Raw genomic sequence first — 21430 nt, 5'->3', positions numbered from 1 at the left:
TGCGGCATGTGAGATCTTCCCAGACCAGGGCACGAACCCGCGTCCCCTGCATCGGCAGGCGGACTCTCAACCACTGCGCCACCAGGGAAGCCCCAGGAGACTTTTAAGTAGGAGGGGGTGACCTGATCAGATTGATAGTCTGAGGTTCTCGCTCTGACCGTGATGCAGAGGATGGCTGGTAGAGGGGAAGAGTGTGGAGATGGGAGGCAGGAAGGCCAGTAAGGAGGCCATGGCATTAAGGCAGGTGAGAAGCTGAGGCTTGCACTAAAGGAGTGGGGAGGAGAGAAGAGGGCAGACAGACCCGAAGAAGATGAGTTCAGTAAGTCATGTTAAACAACAAGACTGGCAGATACCAAAACACCAACAATAATAATATGTATGGAGCCCTTAACCAGGCCCCATGCTAAACAGCTGGCATGGATCATCTCACTTAGTCCTTACCCGCATCCTACAAACCTCATAGGGGTGCGGGGTTGTGGAGGGATGGGGAAAGAACAGATGTCTACAGGGCCTGGAGGACAGATAAGACACGACCTACTAACCTACCTTTGATGAAAATAAAAAAGGAGATTTTATCAAGGAGTAAGTAACGATAAGGCAGCCAAAACAGCTGACAAAAGTCACGAGTGAAATCCTGAACCCGAATCAGTGGGTCCAGTAACCAGGGTTCCCAAGGAATAAAGGGATTGGCAGGTCTCTACTGTTAAGTATTCAGGAAATAAATACCAAAATGTAAAATTGCCTGACAGTCTGCAGTCTGTCAAATGCATGTGTGTGTGTGTGTGTGTGTGTGTGTGTGTGTGTGTGTGTGTGTGTGTGTGAGAGAGAGAGAGAGAGAGAGAGAGAGAGAGAGAATATGTTTTCACAGATCCACGCATGCTCCGGCATTTGGATGGGAAGAAAGAGCTGTGTGTAAGAGGGGGTCTAGGAATGGGTCTCATCCTCCTTATGAATGATCTTGATGTGGGTGTCACAGGAATGAAATCAACAGATGGCAATAAATTTGTAGGAAATGAAAGAGACAGATTTAAATCCAGGATCACAGGAACCCTTCAAGTGCTTCTATGCAAGGGAGGCATATGAACATTAAATATTTCCTGAAGGATTAGCTCAGTTCTGAAAGGTGGGAGGCAGGGACAGGGAGGGAGGCTGGCTGTCCTCATGATGGGGTGGGAAGACGCACAGAGTAACGGGGCGGGCGGAGACGGTAGCAGAGAGAGGTCTCCCATTCATCTTATGCTGTACTGGCTCTTGACAGACAGGGAGTGGGTGGCTGTTTATTTCTCAAACCTCAGCTATTTTCTTCAGCAACAAGGTGTAAACTAACTCTGCTCAGGGCAAAATCTGCTGCTGCAAAGGGGAAAAATCACATCAAAGGTATAGAGCCCACAGGGGAAGGAGGGACCTTCCAGGGAGACACTGTCTCTGTTCTCCACAATGGTACCTCACCCAGAGCCTCCCCTAGGAATTCATTCAACTTTCCATAAAAAAAGCAACTCCCTCTTCCAATCCCCTGCCTAGGAAGAAGTTTGGGGTTTCTTTGAAAGAGCCAGAGATGGGGTGGGTGTTAGGGGGACTCAACACCTGCCAGGCTTGACTATCATTTGAAAGGTACACATCAGCCCCCAGTTCCTTGGATCTCAAACTTTGCCAGAGAAGACAGATGGGAGGATGCCCTCAGGTTATGTTGAATCCATTCTAGTCAAAGTGAAGGATGTGTCCCCCCAATGGCCCTGGGACAAAAAAAGCCGAACCCTTGTCTGACATCCCCAGGATGCCAAGGACTGCAGTCATCACCATCCCTGCCTCAGACTCTCATCTCTTCCATCAAGGTTGTTTCTATCATGTTCGTCTCTCCAAGTCAGAGGTGCCTCCTGGACATGGAACTGAGGCAAGATTTTACATTCTGGATGGTTTTCCACCTGCCCAACCTGTCTGAGTGGCAAAAAAATATCATTCCAGAACATATCTGGCATCCTGCCTTCCAGGGCGTCCTGCAGGTTGGTACCAGATGCCAGCTTGGCATCAGCGCTTTGCCTGGGCTTTCAAAGGAAAAGAGGGCTTCTCAGTAGGCAAAGGGGGTGTGTGGAAGGGCCTGCATGGTACAGGACGTTCACCTGCTCTGCGCTGTGTGAAGGAAGAGTCAGATGTTTCCCCCTTCCAGCTGCTTCATGAGTTTAAGAGAGGCCACAAAGCATTATCTTAGCAAAAGTCAGCAGAACGTCCAGTCTTGGGTCTGTATATGATCACCCAAAGACAAGCTCAAGTCTGACACATTTGTGGCACCCAATGGGGCCCATCTATGCAAGTTTTCCAAATGAATGGGGATTGATTTGGTTGGCTACACATTAAGCTGATGCCCAAATTCAGGACCCAGGCGGCCAGTGGGATGGTAAAGTGGACAAACAGTGCGTAATGAGTCAGAAGACACTCTGTTAGCCTATGTCTGCACCTTTCTGGCCTTGGACAACTCATACCACTTCTGAGTCTTTGTTCCTTCATTTGCAAGAGAAATGATACCTTCTCTACCTTTAGTCTCATAGTTACTCTGAGAAGCGAAACGAATGTTATGAGCCAAAGCACTCTGTAAGCTTTTATTACCAAAATGAAGGATGGTTATTAGTGACATGGCTTGGAAGGGCCAGAATCTTCCCTGAGGACAATTCAGGGGAGTGCTTTAGGCCTTCAGTTCAATGGACTAATGTCTCAGAGTTACTGCCACTGCCGTTTTGTTGACAAGGCTTTTGACCTCAAGGGCCAAGTTCCACCTTCTTCATTCAGGGTTTTATGGCATCTGGGACCACAAAGCATTGGGTTTTATGAGGATCCTGTCTGAGTCACTTTTTCGACCTCTGAATTAACCTTATTGATTACTGGGTCAGGGGTGGCACATTAAGCTGGCACTCACGTTCAGAAGCCATAAGGCCAATAGGATGGCAAAGTGGACAAACGGCGGGGAGTGAGTCTCGGGGGACATCTCCGTCAACCTCTCAGCAGAGGCAAAGAGCCTCCTGAGCGTTGGTGTTCATTTCATTTCGGCTCGTGGGGCCTGGAATTTTCCTGGGCTTCCTTTTCTAGAAGCATTAGCTCCTTAGCCTTCCCCAGTATTCAGTGCTCAGGCTCGGTTTACGACTTTGTGATAATGACCTACGGTTCCTCTTTGCAGGTTTCGTCCCCTGCCACCAAGCACACACACACAGCCATCAGCGTTCCTAGAAATTCTGAGCTCATAACTTTATTCCAGGGCTTTGAGCTCTGAGTCTGGCTCTCACCTGCCTGGGGTTTTAGCGAGATCACATCTAGGGGGAGATAAGCAGAGAGGTGGTCAGGAAAGAAGCAAGTGCAGCTTCGCAAGCCAGCAATGGACACGGGGAAGGCTGTGTGTGAGGTGAGGACAGCCAGCAAAGTCCTAGGGGTTGCTGAAGGTAACAGCTGGCGTCTCTTACTGGAATGCTGTGGTTCCAGAGATAAGAAGCAGGTACAATGCCGGCAAAATAACACCCAGATGGGAATCAGTGAGCCGGAGGCCTGGGGAAGTCCGCTCGTGGCTGCTGCCCGCTCAGGCCAGATCTTATCTGAGAACAGAGTCCAGGGATGACCAAGTTAGACCCAATAAGGATGCTTTAGGGAACTGGCACAATTCTGCCCGGAGAAGGCTGGATGAAAAGGCGACTTAATGGTGGTTGTCAACTGGTCTTTACGCATCTATAGGGTTCTCCCTTCTCTGGGTGAGCTCCCTGACCACGAAGCTTACGCTGGATCCAGCGCAATGCCAAGTACCAAGGTGCTCAAAACACCAGCTGTCTGATCCAGCTGGATAAAGGGCTTTTACACAACCACAGCAGGTTTTTTTCCCACTATGAAACACTTCCCAGCACAGTTCCTGGCACATACCAGGTAGTCAGTAAATTTTTGTCCATCTAGTTATTTGTTCACCCATTACAAAAAAAAATGTAACAAAAACATAGTGCCTGCAACGCCTCAGGTGCTATAACTAAGCACTTTATAAACTCATTTCATCTTCCTAACAACTTTATGATGTAGGAACTATTATTACCCCCTTTTATGAATGGGGAAGCAGAGGCACAGAGAGGTTAAGCTACCTGAAGTTACACGGTAAGTAAGTGGTGGAGACAGGACTTGAACCTATGTGCAGAGACTGCAAGGTCCATGCTTTTTTTTTTTTTTTTTTTTGCGGTACGCGGGCTTCTCACTGTTGTGGCCTCTCCCGTTGCGGAGCACAGGCTCCAGACGCGCAGGCTCAGTGGCCATGGCTCACGGGCCCAGCTGCTCCGTGGCACATGGGATCCTCCCGGACCGGGACACGAACCCACGTCCCCTGCATCGGCAGGCGGACTCTCAACCACTGCGCCACCAGGGAAGCCCAAGGTCCATGCTTTTTAACACTACATTGCCTTCAGTCAAAGAGGAATGAAGGGCGATTTTCAGTGACCAGTGGCTCTGAAAGCCATGCCCTTCTCCACTGTGGCACACTCTTCCTATTAATCTAACGCTTCATCTTTAACAACACCAACTATAACAATGATTCTCTAACTCTGTGGTCCACCCACGTAGAAGCTCCAGATGAATACAAGGTAAGATGTGAGGGGTCTAGAGAGCTGGTAACACAAAGAATTCAAACCTTTGATACTATTCTTTCAACAGTGGTTTTTTTGGCTTACAGATAAATCCTGAAATACCTTTCATATGCGTGCAGTTTGGTAAGAGTGCTTGCAATAGTTTTGTTATCAGATGTTCAAATTATCTGCTGTTCCCAGCATTCTCAAGCCCTGCCTGGAATATGAAATTAACTTTTCTCTTTTAGGTGAAGCAATAATGTACTAATAATGGTGGTCAGGGCATAGATTTGGAGTCCTTTGAACCTGGTGTTAAATTCTGGTTCTAGCACTGTTACACCATCTTTCAAAAGCCTCAGTTTCTTTATGAGTGAAATAGAGATAAGATGAATTTAAATGAACTTTAAATGAGGTATAATTTGTGTAAAACACGTAGCATCTCATGTTTGTCTTGTCCCTATTAGGTGATGAAACAATGATGGATGTCTGGGTTAGGAAAGGACTCACCCTGACAGTCAAGTGGGTAAGACACAGCTCAGATTTCTGAATGGGTACTAAATGGACATGAGGGACGAGACAATTCATTCTACCACTTGGAGTCAGGAGGCCCAGGTGACAATCGTGGTTCAGACCCTTTCTTCCCAATACAGTTGTCTATTAGGCTAGGCCATTCCGGTAGACTGTCGTTCCATTTTGGAGTGTGTTTCCCAGAGAAATGACAAGATTTCATTTAAAAAACTCAGTTCACTGAATTGAATTGCTATCAAAAACACAGACAAAATTTTAAAATAAACGCAGTCCTTCGAGGATCTCAACTGGTCTGCCACTTAACTCTTTGTATGACCTTGGACAATTCCTTTTACCTCTTTTAACATCTGTTTTTTTTTTTTTTTTTTTTTAAACCTGTAAAAAAAAAAAGGAGTCAGACCCGGAATTCCAACATCTTTTCAGCTTCCAAAGTTCTATTGCTTTTTCTTTTTCCAGCATCAGCTACCTAAAGGGAGCAATCAATTTGGAATCAGATGGCAAGTGTGGCCACTTCCTCACTTAACCTGCCAAATCGCTTAAGCTTATGGAGCCTTGGTTTTCCCCTTGTTACGTGGACAATAATATCATCTCTAAGAGTGAGCATGAAGTTCAACAGAAGTAACATACACGAAAGCACTTTTGTAAATGCTGAAGTGCTAGCCTAGCCTTTTGTCATCGGAGTCTAGCTTTACGTGGTCCCAGCCACCTTGAGATCTCCACAGCCCGGAATAGCTCCGTGCAGGGAATCCCCCCTCTCCTGCCTCCACCTCTGGAGAGAATCAGCCTGCTGAGTGCCAGGGCCATGCCAGGCATGTGCGCCTTCTCAGGGGTCCCCGGGTATGCCTTCCAAAGAGCAGACAGCTATTGGAAGGCACACCCCGCCTCCCTCCCACCCTCCCGCCTCCCTCCCACCCTCCCGCCTCCCGTTGGTCCTTCTCAGAGCCATCTGGAAGAGAAGGAGGCAAAACAAGCTCACGAACTGCCAGGAGCCAAGTGCCAGTGCAAAATGAGCCCCGGGGGTAAGGCCCAAGGAGGAAGAGCGTGGAATCCTGGAGCCAGCTCGAGCCTCTGATGCTGCAGAGAGACACTGAGGCTGGCTGTGCTCGAGCGGGGTCCTGACGCTCTTCAGGAAAGCAGCTTCTTTTCCAGCAGAACATTCTAGCTTGTCAAGGCCAACTCAGGGCCCTGAAGTGCGTACAGATGGGTGGCAAATGCAGTAGTCATTCAGCAGTCGCTTACCACACCGCAGAGACACTGGGTCCGCGGAGAGAGCAGTTTGCGCCCGTCAGCCGTGCCCAGTGCCCGGCGGGGGTGGGGTCTGACGGACTCTCTCGTCCTTAGCTGTGGATCCAGGATCCCCACAGTGCCTTGGCTCTCCTTCTCACCCCCAGCGCCCGAGGGCTAAGAAACCTCAGCTCTTTTTATCAACGCGCCTTGCCTAGGCAGACAACTTGCTTTGAAAGACATTCATTCAAACCAGAAAAAGTAGCCACTGAAAGCTTTGTCTATGGTTGAGGGACAGAAGGATCTAGTAAGCAAATCATAATGTGGCAGACTAAATATCTTGAAAAACCCTCCATTACAAATTTCTTACTGAATCCACAGTTGAGCTTGCAAAATAACCCCCCAGGGGTCAGAAATGAAGAGGAAACTGAAAACCAAAGAGGTAAACAGGCTCCGCCTCAAAACGTACAAAGAAACAGTGGACAGCCCTGCAGGAAGGGTCATGAACCCACAAGCCAGAGGGAGACATTTCAACAGACTTTCTCAGTAATTGATAGATCAAGCAGATAAAACTTGGCAAGAATATAGAATATTTGTATAACACAGCTCACAAACTTGAGCTTACGGACATAAGAAATGGTGAAAACACATTCATTTAAAGCATACATAGAAGCCAATCAGAAATGTTCAGAAGTTGGACGGAGTGACCCAGAACAGGGACTTTGAACTCACGTGGAAAGCGATTTCCCCCAGGGAGACCCATCTCAGTTCTGTCCTGGGTCATGCATATATCACACCGCTGACAAACGGGGATGGCATCCGAAGAAAATGAACACTTGAGACTGGAAATGATCGCATGTTGAGCTATAACAGCTCAGGAGTTTCCTTGTTACCTTGTAAATTGGTCTGCACTCTTGAACTCTGGATATATACTTAGCCCTTGACCTGTCCCAGGGAAGACAGCCTGACCATTCCACCCACTTCTTTTTCTCTGGCTACTCTGCTTCCATTTAACCAGAGGTGTTTCTAAGAGAATACTTTTTCAATGCCTTTGTTCTTTCAAAATGGCATGACAACACTCCAAGATGCTTTTCCTTTTCGTGGAAAGTCATCAACACTAGCGTGCAATTCTAGATCCCAATCCTGGTGCCCAAACATTCCAGAAAGCACCAGATGCTGAGGGAAAATCCTGGAAAAAAACCCTCTCAGCATCCAAGTAGGGGACTTCCTTCTTAGAATAACCACCTAAACATGCCTGTGTTCTGACCTAGAAGCATCCCTACTCTTCTGGGCTCAATGGTGGTTGCTTGTCCAATTGTGGGGTACCTGGCCTATGACTCCTCAATCCTGAGTCTGAAGACATTGATACAAACCGCAGAAACTGTGGCCCCGTGTGAGTGGAGAGGAAACCATCTTAAACTCTAAGTGGTCGCAAACAGTCCCCCATGGGGGCTGTGCCCGAGTGTCTCGGCTTCAGTGCTGGACCCAAGCCACTATTCATCCATTTGGCGAAAGACATTGGCCGCATCATTAAAAAGTAACGGTGCACAGATCCAAAGGTCGACAGACAGGGTTTCCATGAAAACTTTCTCATGTCGGCAAATGCACCTCTCCTCGTGTGGACAAATTCCCCCTTTCCATTCGGCACTGAGGCCTGGTGGTTACTGAGGGAGAAACGGGCCCTCAGCACTACATCTGCACCGTGACCCCTTTCCGTCAGCCTTTCTCTAGGTCCAACTCTCGGTATCAGTATGCAGCAGGTCCATCTCTGAAAGTCTTTTCAACAGTGACTAAGCAACCCCACCGGTACCCAGCTGGTCTGGATTCCCTGTGGGATTCAGGTCCTGAAAAGACAAGCTGTCCAGAGACATTTGAGAGGAGCCGGCACTGGCCAGTGCAGGAGGATGCCTGCCTCGACCACAGAGGGGCCGATTTGGCATTCCCAGCTCCTACCCTCCCTTGCGTCTCAGAAGCCTCTCAGCTGGGGCCACTCAGCTTGGCCACCCGCCTGGAGATGGTTACCTTAGGGGAACCATCTAAACTAACTAAACTTAGTTTAGTTGCCCCTTTAAGTCACAAGAAATTTTCCTCATTAAGATCATCCCCACTCATGAGATGAGAGTGGAAGCCCAGTGCAGTCTCAGAAGGTCCAAGGAGGACAGAGGATCTCATGGGCTCACCCGGCGGCAGCCCCCTCTGCATTTGTGTCTCCTCCCTCAGAGGGAGAGGGTAAGCCCAACAGGGAGGACCCAGGAGGACAGGGGGCCTGGGGGCAGGCGTCCAGCTGAGGCCCAGCAGCTTGAAGAGTGCCTGGCCCGAGCAGGGAAACCAGAGGGTCAGAGAGCAAGCAGGGAGACACTGAGATGGACACAGAGACAGCACAAGTGGTGGACAGGGACGAAGGCAGGCAGAGCCTTCATATACTGAAAAATAGACTTCATATACTTCAAATACTGGAAAATCAGGTAGCAGGGCTGATCAGACAGGTACAGGGAGCCCTGAGAGTTACAGGACTTCAAAAGGCCAAGCCAGGTTGGTGGGACGATGGGGAGAGTCCCAAGGAGGCCAGGAGACCTAAAGGTGCCTCCTCCTCCAGGGAGGCCTCCAGGGAGGGCCAGGGGTAGGTCCCAAGTGCAAGTTTTGAGAGGGAGGGCCAAAGCTGGAATGGGACCGTGTATGGGGAAGGCAGACCCCCTGACATCGCATTGGATTTCCAGAGTCTTCCTCGTGAAAGGCAGTCTGGAGTGGTGCAAAGATCCTGGGTTCAGCCAGACAGGCAGAGGTGACAGGCTGCTCAGAGGCACAAACTCGGCCCCTTCAGATCCCAACAAGGGCAAAGCAGATCGTACTGTAGCCCCGACCCGCTGGCTCCTGCCCTTCCCCACCTCCCACCTCCTTTAGAGTAAGCAGACGCAGGACAATTGGCTCATGCCCCTGTGCTAAAATGTATCGAGTTCACAAAAAATAAAAAGGGGGGAAGAAAATGGAGAAAACCCAACTAAAAGCCACAACAGAAACAGAGTCTCCAGGCTGCTAGGATCTCCCTCTCAGACTCCCCCATCTGCTCTGCTCCACAGGGGCCGCCCAGCTGAGCCCTGCTGTCAGGGGAGGGCCCTGGCCCCCTCACAATCTGTCATCTCTGATACCACTTGGATCCCGTTTCTTCTGGAGCTGCCAGGGGCCATGGAGCTATCCTGCCTGTCTGTGGGTAGGGCCCAGGGGCCCAGGGATGGCATCAGCACCTGGCCTGGGCGGGGGTGGTGGTGTTGAGGGGTGGAGAAAAGGGTTTCTGGGTTGATGGGCATCCACGCTGAATCTCAGTTTCCAATTTTTCCATACACCCCTCCTCCCCTGGGCTGCCAAGCCCTCCCATTTCCTGCCATCTGTGATGGGCGTCTCTGGGGAGCCCCTATGTTTTCTGGCTTGCTAATCACTGCCTATGGACACTGGGAAAAGGTTGGTTTCTCTGCTCCTGGCAACTGTGTAGACATCCCCTGGGCCCATCTGAGTTCCTCTCTGTGCGGCCCAGGGCTGTGCTGCTTCCTCCCTTGGGCCCGTGGCCATCTCTGCCCACAGACTCGGCCCCTCAGCAAATGGGGGGCGGGGAGGGGTGGAAAAACAGGTGGTGGTGACCCCTGATGACTGCTTTACAGACCAGGGGTGCTCCCAGCCTTGACCCACGGAGTGAGCAACCTGCTCCCCCTCAGGTCTGGTGTGGCCCGGTGGTGAAGAACGTTGGCTGTGAAGTCGGAGGGACCTGGGTCCGAGGCCCAGTTCCAGCACTCCCTCGCTGGAGTTCAGTGTTCTCTCTGGGCTTCAGTGTCCCCATCTGTAAACTGAGCAGCTGGGCCAGACGATTGCCCACAGGGCCCTGACACCCCCAAGTCAAGGAGAACTCTGTTGACCCACCACTGGCATTTTCCCGGCTGTTTCTCTGCCCTGTAATCTAGACTCTGCTATGACTGGGAGCTGGAAGCGGTCATGTGCAAGGCAGCTGGAAGGGCAGAGTGCTGACCTGGGTGCTGGGATGGCCTCCTGGGTCTGACCCCGAGACCCCGATCTCATTAACATGCCCTGACCAGCTGAGCAAACCAGCTGGGAGGTGAGGAGGCTGGTTTGTTCCCAAAGTGATTTCAACCCTTTGTTCCCCAGGTCCCCACAGCAAGGACAAAAGCAAGCACTCAGGAAATATCCTGAATGCTCCCTGCTCATCCATTTGCTCATTCATTCACTCTACCGTGCAATCATTCGTTCTTAATGTGGCAGTGAAACATCATAAGGAATCACTGGAATTCTGGTTTCTGATCCTGGCTCTGTCACTTATGAGCTGGGTAATGCTGGGCAAGTTACCTACCCTCTCTGGGCCTCTGTTTCATCATCTCTAATATGGGGAAAGCATGGCACCTGTCTCTTAGACACTGCATATGAAGCATTTAGCACTGGATAAGTGTTCAACGTTAAGTTGATCATCATTAAGTTGAGTATGTTGTTCATGGCCTTGTGGCGAGACAGACAATAAGCAAATACCTGCCCACTCCTTAAAGTGTACACATGTACCAGCAAGACAGACTCCCTGGCTCTGAAGGCCAAGAAGAAATCTTCAACAGGAGTTTGGGTTTAGTTTTTGGCACAAATCTCTTCTCCTTCCTTAAACAAGGTGAAGTCTATTTATGGAAGTTTGAAACGGAGTCTCAAATATTTGAGTTGCTTAAAACTTGATCTCGAAGCGAGTTCCCCAGGCTTAGCCGTGGAGGCTGCCAGTTTGGAATGGAGGCTCAGCTGGTGGCTCTTGGGAGGGGGAAGAATGAGAAGGCCACATCCTGTTCCCTTTCAAGCCTCTCCCTCCCCACACATACCAGCTCCTGAACCCTTCCTCCCGCCCATGCCTAGGGCCAAGGAACATCTCATTTGTCTGTTTCTGGCAGTTCCCAGGCTTGCCAAAGGCTGTCCCTGTCACCACGCATGCCCTCAAGCCACGACCTCCTTGGCCTGCATGCCCCCTCAGGATGCTGCAGAGCTTGCTGACTGAGGGTGCTGATTTATTGCTTCCCATTAGCCAGACCTCTGACAGCCTCTGAGCACCCCGGCCTGACACAGCCCACACGCCAGCTTGGAAAGGTCAGGTCTCAAGAGAGGAAGCCAGCCACCAAGGTGCCATCACGTGGCACATGGCCTTATTTATTTTGTCTTGATCAGACACCCTGAAAATTTCTCTTTGCTTCTGTTGAACATATTTAGGTGTTTCTATCTACCTTCTCTTGTCTTCAGAGGCCATAAATGATGCCCCCCCCAAAGTGCCCATGTGCCGACTGACCCCGGGGTGCTCAATGGCTCTGAGCACGTCGCTCTCTGAGGATGACCTCTCGCATCCCCACCTCCTTTCCCGGGTTGGCGCTGACCATGCACTTGGCTCGGGAGGGCACTAGGGCAGAAGCTGGGAGCCCTGATTCTACCAGCGCCTGCCCGCGTGACCTCAAGTGACCTTGAGCACATTACTTATCTAATCAGCTTGCTTATCTAAAATGGGAAAAATGTTTACCCTAAATAGGTTTCATGATTGTTTTGGGATTATGTGAGGTCCCCTTATAAAGGGTTTCTTTCTTCATGGTTTCTTCTTATAAGGAAACAAAATCATGGAAGTATACGTTTAAGATATACTAAAGATATATTGGAAAGAATATATTCGAAATCGTTTCGGACACAAATTATTTCACGTGTGGGTCTCATCGTCCACCCAGGCTGGAAACTGCAGACCTTCCTGAGCCTGCAGCATGGCTTACATGCTCTAGTATCACCCCAGCCCCGAGTCCCTGGCTTCTCATCTGCGGCCTGACTGATACACCTCAGGAGGACCTGGGGGCGGGGCAGGCAGTCCCCATGTGGACATGGCTGAGTTGCAGGCGGTGCACCAGGGACTGGGAGTGGCCAGGGTCCTGCATGCTGCTCAGAGCCCACAGCTCGGGGCAGATCTGGGACGGCGACCTCTGGGTGGGACAAGAGGTAGTAGCTACCACCCTCCGCTGAGTATGAATGGAAAACAGCCCTGGCTCTGAAGGGTTTACAAAACGAGTCTCTCTCCTCCCCTCTGGCTCTGAGTGGGGCTGTGGGAGAGCAGTGGCTGATGCATGAGGGACCCCTCTCCAGACTGTGAATGCTTCTCTCTGCCAGGGGAAGCCCCAGGGCCACAACCTCCCTGTTCCTTGAGGCTGATCCAGAGTCACCCTCTAGTAATAATAACGGCCACACTCTGTAATAATAAAAAGCGACACGTGCACAATACACTACAGTTTGGAGGGCTCTTTCACGCTTTTCATCTCACTTGATTCCTGACCCCGGGCCAAGGAGACAAGGCAGATCTTTTCATTGTCGAGTTACATGCATACAAACTAGACACTGGATTGTTAAGGAACCTGCCAAAGGTCACACGGCTGAAAATCGAACCCAGGTTTTCTGACTCGAATCCCTGTGCTGGGGAGCCAGCTGCTATACCTTCAACTGGCACAGTGAACAGTTCCAACCGGCTTGTATCAGGGCCACTGGGGGAGCAGGGTCCACACAGCTAACACACTGGCCAGAGGGGGCCTTGGAAAAGGAATGATAGTATAAGAATTCCTGGGAGCCGACGGAATGTCCCATGAGCTGATGGCAGAGCCAGGGGTCCTTCCCACCAGCAGAAGGGGGTCCTCTTTTTCTTCCTAATCATCTCTCCAGACAGCAATTGTCTGCAGAGTTTGAGGGATGAACAGACTCACAAGTCCAGTAACTAAGCGGTCTGGGTGACTGTCTGCTGGGGTCCAGGGCTGTCCATCTGAGCTGACATGTGATCCCCGGGGAAGATTCTGAAGAAGACAGCGCGGGGCTAAAACCTGCAGTCCAGACTGGCCAGCTTGGGGTCCCTGAGAGCTGAGAAGGCCTCCCCCTGCTCCCAGGGAATGAGCTTCTCAGCAGTGGATGGACCTGGTCCCTTGCCCTCCTGGCTCCACACTCTCACAAAGATTCAGCTCAGCCGCTTACTAGACGTATGCTCTCATCTGACCCCCCGTGAGCCTTAGTTTCCTCATCAGGTGTAATAGTAGCTTCTAGCTCCCAGGGTCATTAATAGGGAGGGTCAGACAAGATCGGAGCGCTACACAAATCAGAGGGAAAGGGGATATTCGGGATCTTGCATCTTACACCAGATTCTGCATCTCCTTACGCAATCGCCAGCCTTCTTTAACCTGGAACACGAAGCATCTGCGGACCTAACCCCGCAAACAGCGTTCGCCTCTGCTGTCATGTGGAAGGTCGCTGACATCTTGCAGTCCAACACCTCCCAGCTCACCTGTCCCTGCTTCCTCCATCCCGTGCAGCTGTATTTCAGCATCCCAGGCTACACAAGCCACAACTCGTTGTTAACTCCCATTTATTTCTCCCCTTCTCTTTTCTGAATCATGTGTTTCCTCCCCTGTTCCTCCTACACCTCCCCTCCGGCTCCAGAGTTGTGCTTTATTTCCACAGAGCTTAATGCTTCCTGGTAAGACCAGCTAATCCACTGCTGCTCCTCTTTGGCGGAGATGGAGAAGATTAGAGGCAAAGGGTCAGGCCGCCTCCCCTTCAAGGGCACTCAGTACTTTAATAACGGAATTGGATCCTGCTTTCCCATCTGATGCTCTGGGACTGAGGGTCCCCATCGTTTCTGATAAGAAGCAGCTCTCGCTACTTCCAGATCACGAGGCCCCTGACTGGGGGGGGGGGTGTAATGGGAATGGGGGATGGGTGTTGATGCAAGTCTCCGCAGGGAGACAGAGGAAGTAACAGATGTGAGCCCTGTGCTGAGGCGCATTGGACCTGGTAGGACAATGCACCTGGAGACTCATCAGGCTCCCTGGACAGATGAGCCGAGCTGGCCCTCAAGAGCAAAATGCCCGAAGGAGGCATCTCTATGACCGCTGAGAGCCACACTCACAGCCGTGCCGCACATGCGGCCGTGAACAAGGCGGGAGGTGTTCACTTTGGGGGCAATGACCCTACCAGGCAAGGTGTTTAAGTGATTGCTAGGGCCATCACCTCCAGAAGTCCTGGGGTTCAGGCCGCGAGTTAATGATGCAGGTGGAACTGTGCTACGACAAGGTTTCTATGTCCCATCTCCTTGGGCAGACAGTGAATGCCACTTTGTAGTAGGTGACGTGACAGTGAGGCTTCAGTGTTTGCTGAACCTCACTCGTGGTGTTCAGAACACCTCAGGGTGACAGAAGTGACAGACACGAGCCCTGGGCTGAGGAGTAGCGGATCTGGTGGGACGACGCAGGTCAAAATGACACAGAAGCACAGAGGAGTTAAACTGTATGTGCTAAGTGACTGCTGGAATGTCAAGAGTTGGACAGCTTTGTGGGGTTGCCGTAGGTTTTATATGAAAAGCTAATTCTGCAGAGACATGATTTGTTGAAGAGCACACAGACTATTTGAGGTCAAAAAAATGGCTCCTTTATTTATTTTACACTTGATCTTAGCCAAAAGGCTGAGGAGCGATCCTTTATTTATTTTTATCAAATGTTTATGGAACATCTGCTATGGGTCAAGCACTGTTCACAGAGAATAAAATGGATATAATACCTGCTTCAATGGGGCTTATATTCTTGTAGATAAGTCAGATGTTAACTAAACATATAATTACTTGCTTACTAACTGTAACAACTGAAAGAATAGTGTATTCCTCAAGAGAATAGGAGAACCCTAATTTAAACCATGAACTCAGGGTTGCCTCTCTGAGCAGGTAACACTTGAGACCTGAATGGGGAGTAGGCATTTGCTAGACAACGGTGGGAGAGAAGAGCCCTTCAGACAGAGAGCAGCACGTGGAAAAGTTCTGAACTGGGCTGGAGCTGGTTCCTTTGAAGAAATGGCAAAATGGCTGATGGGGCTTAAGAACAGAAATCCAAAGAGTGGGAAGAGATTTTCAAGTTTTATCTTGATTGCAATGGAAAGTCATTAAAGGGTTTAAGCAGGAAAGCGACAGCATTTATGTTTTTAAAGTATCACTCTGGCTATCGTATGGGGGATAGACTAGAGGGAGGGCAAGAACGGAGGTGGCAGGTTTGGTCAGAAATCCTCCGTCGGAGCAAATGACAGGTGATGGGGACATGTGCTAAGATGGAAGGGGTGGACGTGGTGGCTGGATGAGAGCTATCCTGAGATGGGATCAGCAGGACTTGATGATGGACTGGATGTCTGGGGAAGGATCCAGAGTGACACTCAGATTTTCAGTGGAGCAATCCAGGGACTGGAGGTGCTATTTATTAAGATGGGAAAGAATGGTGGAGGCGCAGCTTTTGGGTGGGAGCTACAGCAGAGATCAAGAGTGCAGGTTTGGATACATTAAGTTCAAGATGTCTTTCAGACAGCCAAGCAGGAACTGTATGTAGGCACACACACCTACACTGCAGGTGACTGTGTATCACAGAGACCATCTGCTGCTATTGGGATAGATGAAATTACCATCCATCCAGTATGGAAGGAGAAATGTCCTGATGAACTGTACTAGGAGGTCAGATAGAGGAACAGCCAGAAAGACAGCATGAAAGCTAAATAACGGGAGGAGTCAAGACACAGGAAGCTGTCAACTATGTGGAATATTGATGAAAAGGTGGGTGCGTCTCAAAGTGCCTGCTGGATCTGGCAACATGGAAAAGCCCAGACGAACTGAGCAAGAACAAATTTGGAACAGATAGAAACCAGCTTGGATTGAACTGAACAGTCAACAGAGGTGGGTGGGTATAGTCGAAGCCTCAACAGTGTCGGCTCTGAAAGAGGAGTAGAGACGCAGGCAGGAGCTGTCTCCTGAGAGGAGTAAGCTCTGACCTTCTCAAGCTTCACCCAGGACAAGGTTCTCCAAATCCCACACCATCAGCCCTAAGCTGACCAGAGACTTCCCTACGGCTCTAGAAGACAACGCACATGGGCTCAAAGGGAGTGGGAAGGGCCTCCAGACAGCCATTGCCGGCTCTCCCCTTGACCTGAGTTTCACCTTCATCCTTGGCACGTGAACCCCACTCTTTGTTCTCGGGTATTGTACTCTAGCGTGCAAAACTGTTCCATCATGGGGCGGGGGAGGGATGGATTGGGAGTCTGAGATTAGCAGATGCAAAGTATTACATATAGAATGGATAAACAAGTCTTACTGTATAGCACAGGGAACTCTATTCAATATCCTGTGATAAACCATAATAGGAAAGAATATGAAAAAGAATGCATACATATGTATAACTGAATCACTTTGCTGTACAGCAGAAATTAACACAACATTGTAAATCAACTATATTTCAATAAAATAAATTAAAAAAAGAAACTGTTCCATCATAAAGGTCTCATGCCTCTACTGAGAAGCTCCTGTACGCCCAAGAGGCATGGAGAAGGTATGAAGAGCCTCCTTATACTCTTCTGGTTAAGAAGACCTGACCTGAACCTTCTCTTTTCCAGATCATATTGTCCTAGGCCTTCCCCAGCAGACCCTTTCCGACCTCATCTCCCGCTGTTCTTCCCCTTGAAAGCGCCATTACTACCTACGCATGCCCCCTTAAGACACCTTGTATTTCCCTACCTCCATACCTTTGTTTTTCCCCTTTAGAACTAACTAGTCCCTCCTCCTTGCCTCACTGAATCTTATTCACCTCTCACATTCAGCTTGAGTCCTTACACATCTAGAAAACCCGGCCTGGTCCCCTGCCCCTCTCTCTGGCCTTTCTCCTACACTGCTTGGGAGCACTGGCTTTTTCTGCGTGTGCCCCTACCTCCTACACTGAGGATCAGTGACGCTGCGTGCTTATTCCTTTGTTTTCTTTGCTGGCGCTGGTACATCAGAGGCGCTTGGTAAATGTTTGTTTATTGATGGGTTGATTGAGAAAATACAGTAGCCCTTTCTCCCTGAAGGATGAAGCCTTCAGGGCTGCATGACCAGGGCTCATCAGGGCCAAATGAGAAATAAGTGGGTACCACAAGCATTCATAGCCTGCTTCCTGTATAATCACTGGAAGAAGTTCCAAGTCATTTGAGTTCAAGTTCAAATTAAGCTCCGGCCATCCTGACCATCAACTATTTCAAATGCTCCTGTAGAAGCCTACTCTGTTTTGGAAATGTTGCGAATTTAAACCACAAAAGCTCATGTTTTCTTTTAAACCTACAGATAGAAGTTTCTTGGCATTTTAAGTTGCGCGTTTCCTCTGGCATAGTCCCTTTTAAACGTTGAAAAGGTAGCTTTCTAACTTACACTCTCTCATCGTGTCATGCTTCACGTAACAAGAGCATTGCACAGGGGTGAAAATTCAGCCTGCAGTGTTTTTTCCACTCAAGGTACTGGCTAAAGTGGACATAATAACTAATAGACTTCAATGACTTTCATGCAATATGAGTTTCCATCCAAAAGTTTACACTGACGAAGTTTTCGGGGCAGAAACATTTTTTGGAAATTGGTTCAATCAGATCTGGGCTCCAAAGTGGCCTTAGACACATAGCAATTATTGCAGCCATGAAGAGACAGGTAGACCCTTGACCCATTTCTAAAATAATATGCTTTGTGATTTCTTGGGGACTATTTTTGCTCCCTGGCATCAACAACAGGAAAACCAAGAATCTTAAAATACTGAAAGTGGTAGTTTAAAGGCAAAACTTTTTTCCCAAATCCCAAAGGCAAGAATTCAGCAAGGAAGGGTCAGGGAAGATGTGTCCCTCTGGGCGGGCATCAACTCATGCCCATTAAAGCAGGTTCCCATGAGGGCATATCCTCTCTTAGTCAAGGAAGTTCAACTACCATGTCTGTTTATACCTCACCTCGGCTTCTCCTGAGGTAGAATATATTTTCTTTTATGAAAAGAATGATTTATTTGCTTTCCGCTTACTAATTTACAAGAGATGTGAGGCAACAGAGACCCTTGGCTGCACCATCTTGGGAAAAGTAAGGCTGTTTAGGCTCAGTACCTCCTAGCCTCCTCCAGAGGGGCCCCAGGCTGCAACTACAGCCCCCCAGCAAGGCTGCACACTGCCACTAGGGCCAGGCCAACAGAACAAAAGGGAGGGTGCCCTTGCCCTGTCTGGGGCTTTCTCTGATTTGGCTGGAAATAAGAAGTTTCTTTAAAAAAAATCTTTTAAGAGACACATGTGTTCAGATATGATCATTCTTTTGAGGGTGTGTCTGTTTTTAAATGGCATGATTCACCCCAAATAGTATGTCCCACATTTCTCATATCCAGCTGCCATACAGAAAGACAAGAACACTCTATGTGCAGAGGCACAGAGGAAACTGGGCTGTCACACATCTTCCCTAGGAAGAAACTTTCTCCAGCATTTAGCTTCTATGGTTAAAGAGAAAAGTTCAAACTCTTTGGGGTGGGGATGGGAGGGGGGAGAAACAAAGCGACCTGTCAAAATTCCTTTTAGCACCTACGACTAGTGTTAACTTACATGCTCTCAGAGTGCAATAAAAAGCCTCCAAACTGCTGTTAAAGACATAGTTTGACCTTTTAAAATGGAAACTCTCCCACCTTATATCCATATTCAAAAGATGAACCTTGGGAACTCTAGAGTTTTAGATTAATAATGAAATGAGGCTGCCTTTCCAGAAAAGGGTTTCCCTACAGGCTGCAAGCTAATTAGGGTGCTCTAGACCTACATTGTAACAGCAGGTAGAACGCAGGCCCCAAACCTTTTAGTCATTGTAGTTGCCAACTGCCCATAGTCTACTTCTGAAAGGAGGCTGGCAGGGAGTCATGCAAATTTAGTAAATAAAAAAGTCCTGGACGCGACTGTCAGCAGCCTGCGGTTCCGGGGCAGGCTGTCGGCCCCTGGCGGCAGAGGAATCGCCGCGATCTCGGGTCTCCACCGCAGCCGCCGAGCCCGGCGCGCACCGAGCGGCGCTGCTGAAAGAAGTTGGAGAGCTCCCGGATCGCCAACAGAATTCGGCGGTGGGCGCTGGGGAACCACTTCCAGCGTCGCAATCAGTAAAGTTTTGGAGTAAATAAAGACTTTAGACCGACAAGAGACCCATACTTTCCTTGAGCATAAGACACACACCGCACCACGCCAGCCAGAGGCTGCTCGCACAAGGCCATCAGCCCTGCTCCACCGGGACGCTCCCGGTGCCTTCCAGTTTCCCACCAACCCCAGTACTCGTCCAGAGGGAGCCGAGCCAGAAAAGCGGCTCTCCAGGATTTGCGGTTCCGGATGCAAATGCCTCCAGGCTTCCCGGCCCGGGGGACAAGGGCTCGAAGTCAACAGTCGAGGGAACAAGGGCAGAACCACCAAGTCCAGCTGGGACACCCGGGACCTTCTCCTCCAAGCCCGCTCGGGTTTCTCCAAAGGACGCGCGGCACAGCCCACGCGCCCCCGGCACTCCACTACACTCCTCTCTACAGATCCCCCTCAAACTCTTCCCAGGAATCCCCACAAAGCACAGGCGGCGCCCCGAAACTCCCAGGGCACTAGCCAGCCACCCCCACCTCCGTCTCTCGAACCCTCCTTATCGCACCGTTCTCGCGTTCATGGGGAGTCAGAAGCAAACCACGAGAAAATGCCTTCGCGAGGAGCCTCCCTACACACACCCGCCCTGTCACTGAAACAAAAGCGTAGGGAGGAGGGAGATGGAAGAGGAGGCGGGAGGAAGGTTTAGAAAGAGGATGGGGAGAGCAGTAAGAAGAAGCTGGGGAGGAGGGTCGGGATCAGAAGAGACCGGGGTCAGGGACCCCACTCCGACTCCGCGCGGCCGGTCGCTTACATGCCCAGGTCGCTGTAGGTGTTGAAGAACTCCATCTGGTTGCACGCCTGGATCCAGCCCACCACCCAGGTCTCGTGGCGGGGGATGGGGGGCATGACCACGCGGGCCGAAGCTTTGAAGTAGGGGGTCTTGTAGCGCAGGACGATGGGCGAGGTCTCCTCGATGCGCGTGGGGCACTGGTCGATGGTGGCGCACACATCGTACACCACAATGTTCTCGCGCCGGATCCGCGCCTTGCAGGTAATGCTTTGGATACAGCCCATCCTGCCGCCCGGCGCCGGCGCGGCGCGGCGTGGGGCAGCGCGGGGGACCGCGCGGGCAGCCGGGGGCGCCCGTCACACCGGCATGGCGACGCGCCGCCCGCTCCGGGTCCGGCTCAGCCCGTGCCTAGGAGCGGTGAGCCGGGCGCCGGGCATTCTCCGAGGCAGCCCCCTCCTCTCGCCGCCGTGCCGGGTCTCCGCTGCCCCGACGCCCGCCCGCCCCTGCCCACGCCCGCCCCCTCTCTCCAGGGCGCGGCAGGGCGCGCGGAGCGTGCGCTCCTAGGAGGCGGCGGGCGCCCCCGCCGGGTCCAGGGCCAGCGCGGAGGGCAGGGAGGGGAGCGGCACTGCGAGGAGTGGTGCCCACCCCGGGCCGGAGCCCCCCGCCCCTCGCCGGAGAGGAGGAGGCGGCAGCGGCGGCGGCATGTAGCCGGGGGAGGGCGGCGGCGGCGGCAGCGCCGGGTCTGTCTGCCTCCGCGGTAGCAGCAGCAGCAGCAGCAGCAGCAGCAGCAGCAGCAGCAGCAGCCGCCGCCGCCGCGGCCGCCGCCGCCGCTGCATGAACCTCTGCACCGCGGCTGCCCCCCGCGTGCAGCGCACCCAGAGGCTGGCGAGCGGGCGGCCCGAGCGGCAGGCGGAGGCAGCAGTGGCGGCGGCGGAGACCTGCGCTCCCGCCGACCCCGCCCCGCAGCTGGGCCGCGGCGACACTCCTCTGCCCGGCCGCCGCGGGCTCGGGGGGCCGCCAGGGGACTGTGGCCCAGGGTGGAGGGCCCCACAGGCTGGGCAACCCCAGACGAGATCCGCGGAGGAAACTGGCTGTACGCCATCAGTTTTGTCCCTCTCCGGCTGCCGTCCGGCTGCCGTGGAGGGGGGGGTACTGTGTAAGGGTGGGGGTGTTTAAAGGGCAGCCAGCGCCGGGGTGGGGCCCGACACGTGGGGCCCGGGAGGGGCGGGGCCGCGGTGGGTGGTGTTCCGGGGGTGGGCGTGGGGCTGTGGGGACCCCTCCTGGGTTGGGTGGGTGGGGCCGAGAAGGGCGCGGCGCTGTCCAGGGTCGAGGAAGGAGCCCGGCAGTGAGTCTTTGGGGCAGCCTGAGGGTTAGGGGAGCA

At 51.5% G+C, this 21430-nt stretch overlaps 1 protein-coding gene across 1 annotated transcript in view; it reads right to left on the bottom strand.

Annotated features, from left to right (window-relative positions):
* FAM78B (family with sequence similarity 78 member B) overlaps nt 1-20385 on the bottom strand; it is a 91838-nt gene extending 71453 nt beyond the window's left edge. The window contains exon 1 of the mRNA XM_029230079.1: nt 20071-20385. Within this exon, the coding sequence (XP_029085912.1) occupies nt 20071-20333 (263 nt within the window). The 5' untranslated portion in view covers nt 20334-20385. The remainder of the gene's footprint in view (nt 1-20070) is intronic.
* Nucleotides 20386-21430: the final 1045 nt, after the last annotated feature.

The sequence above is a fragment of the Monodon monoceros genome, unplaced genomic scaffold (assembly GCF_005190385.1).
Source record: "Monodon monoceros isolate NGI ecotype Baffin Bay Population unplaced genomic scaffold, NGI_Narwhal_1 Super_Scaffold_18, whole genome shotgun sequence".
In the NCBI taxonomy this organism is placed as follows: domain Eukaryota; kingdom Metazoa; phylum Chordata; class Mammalia; order Artiodactyla; family Monodontidae; genus Monodon; species Monodon monoceros.
Note: the sequence above shows the minus strand (reverse complement) of the source record. Positions and strands in the feature narration are given on the sequence as shown.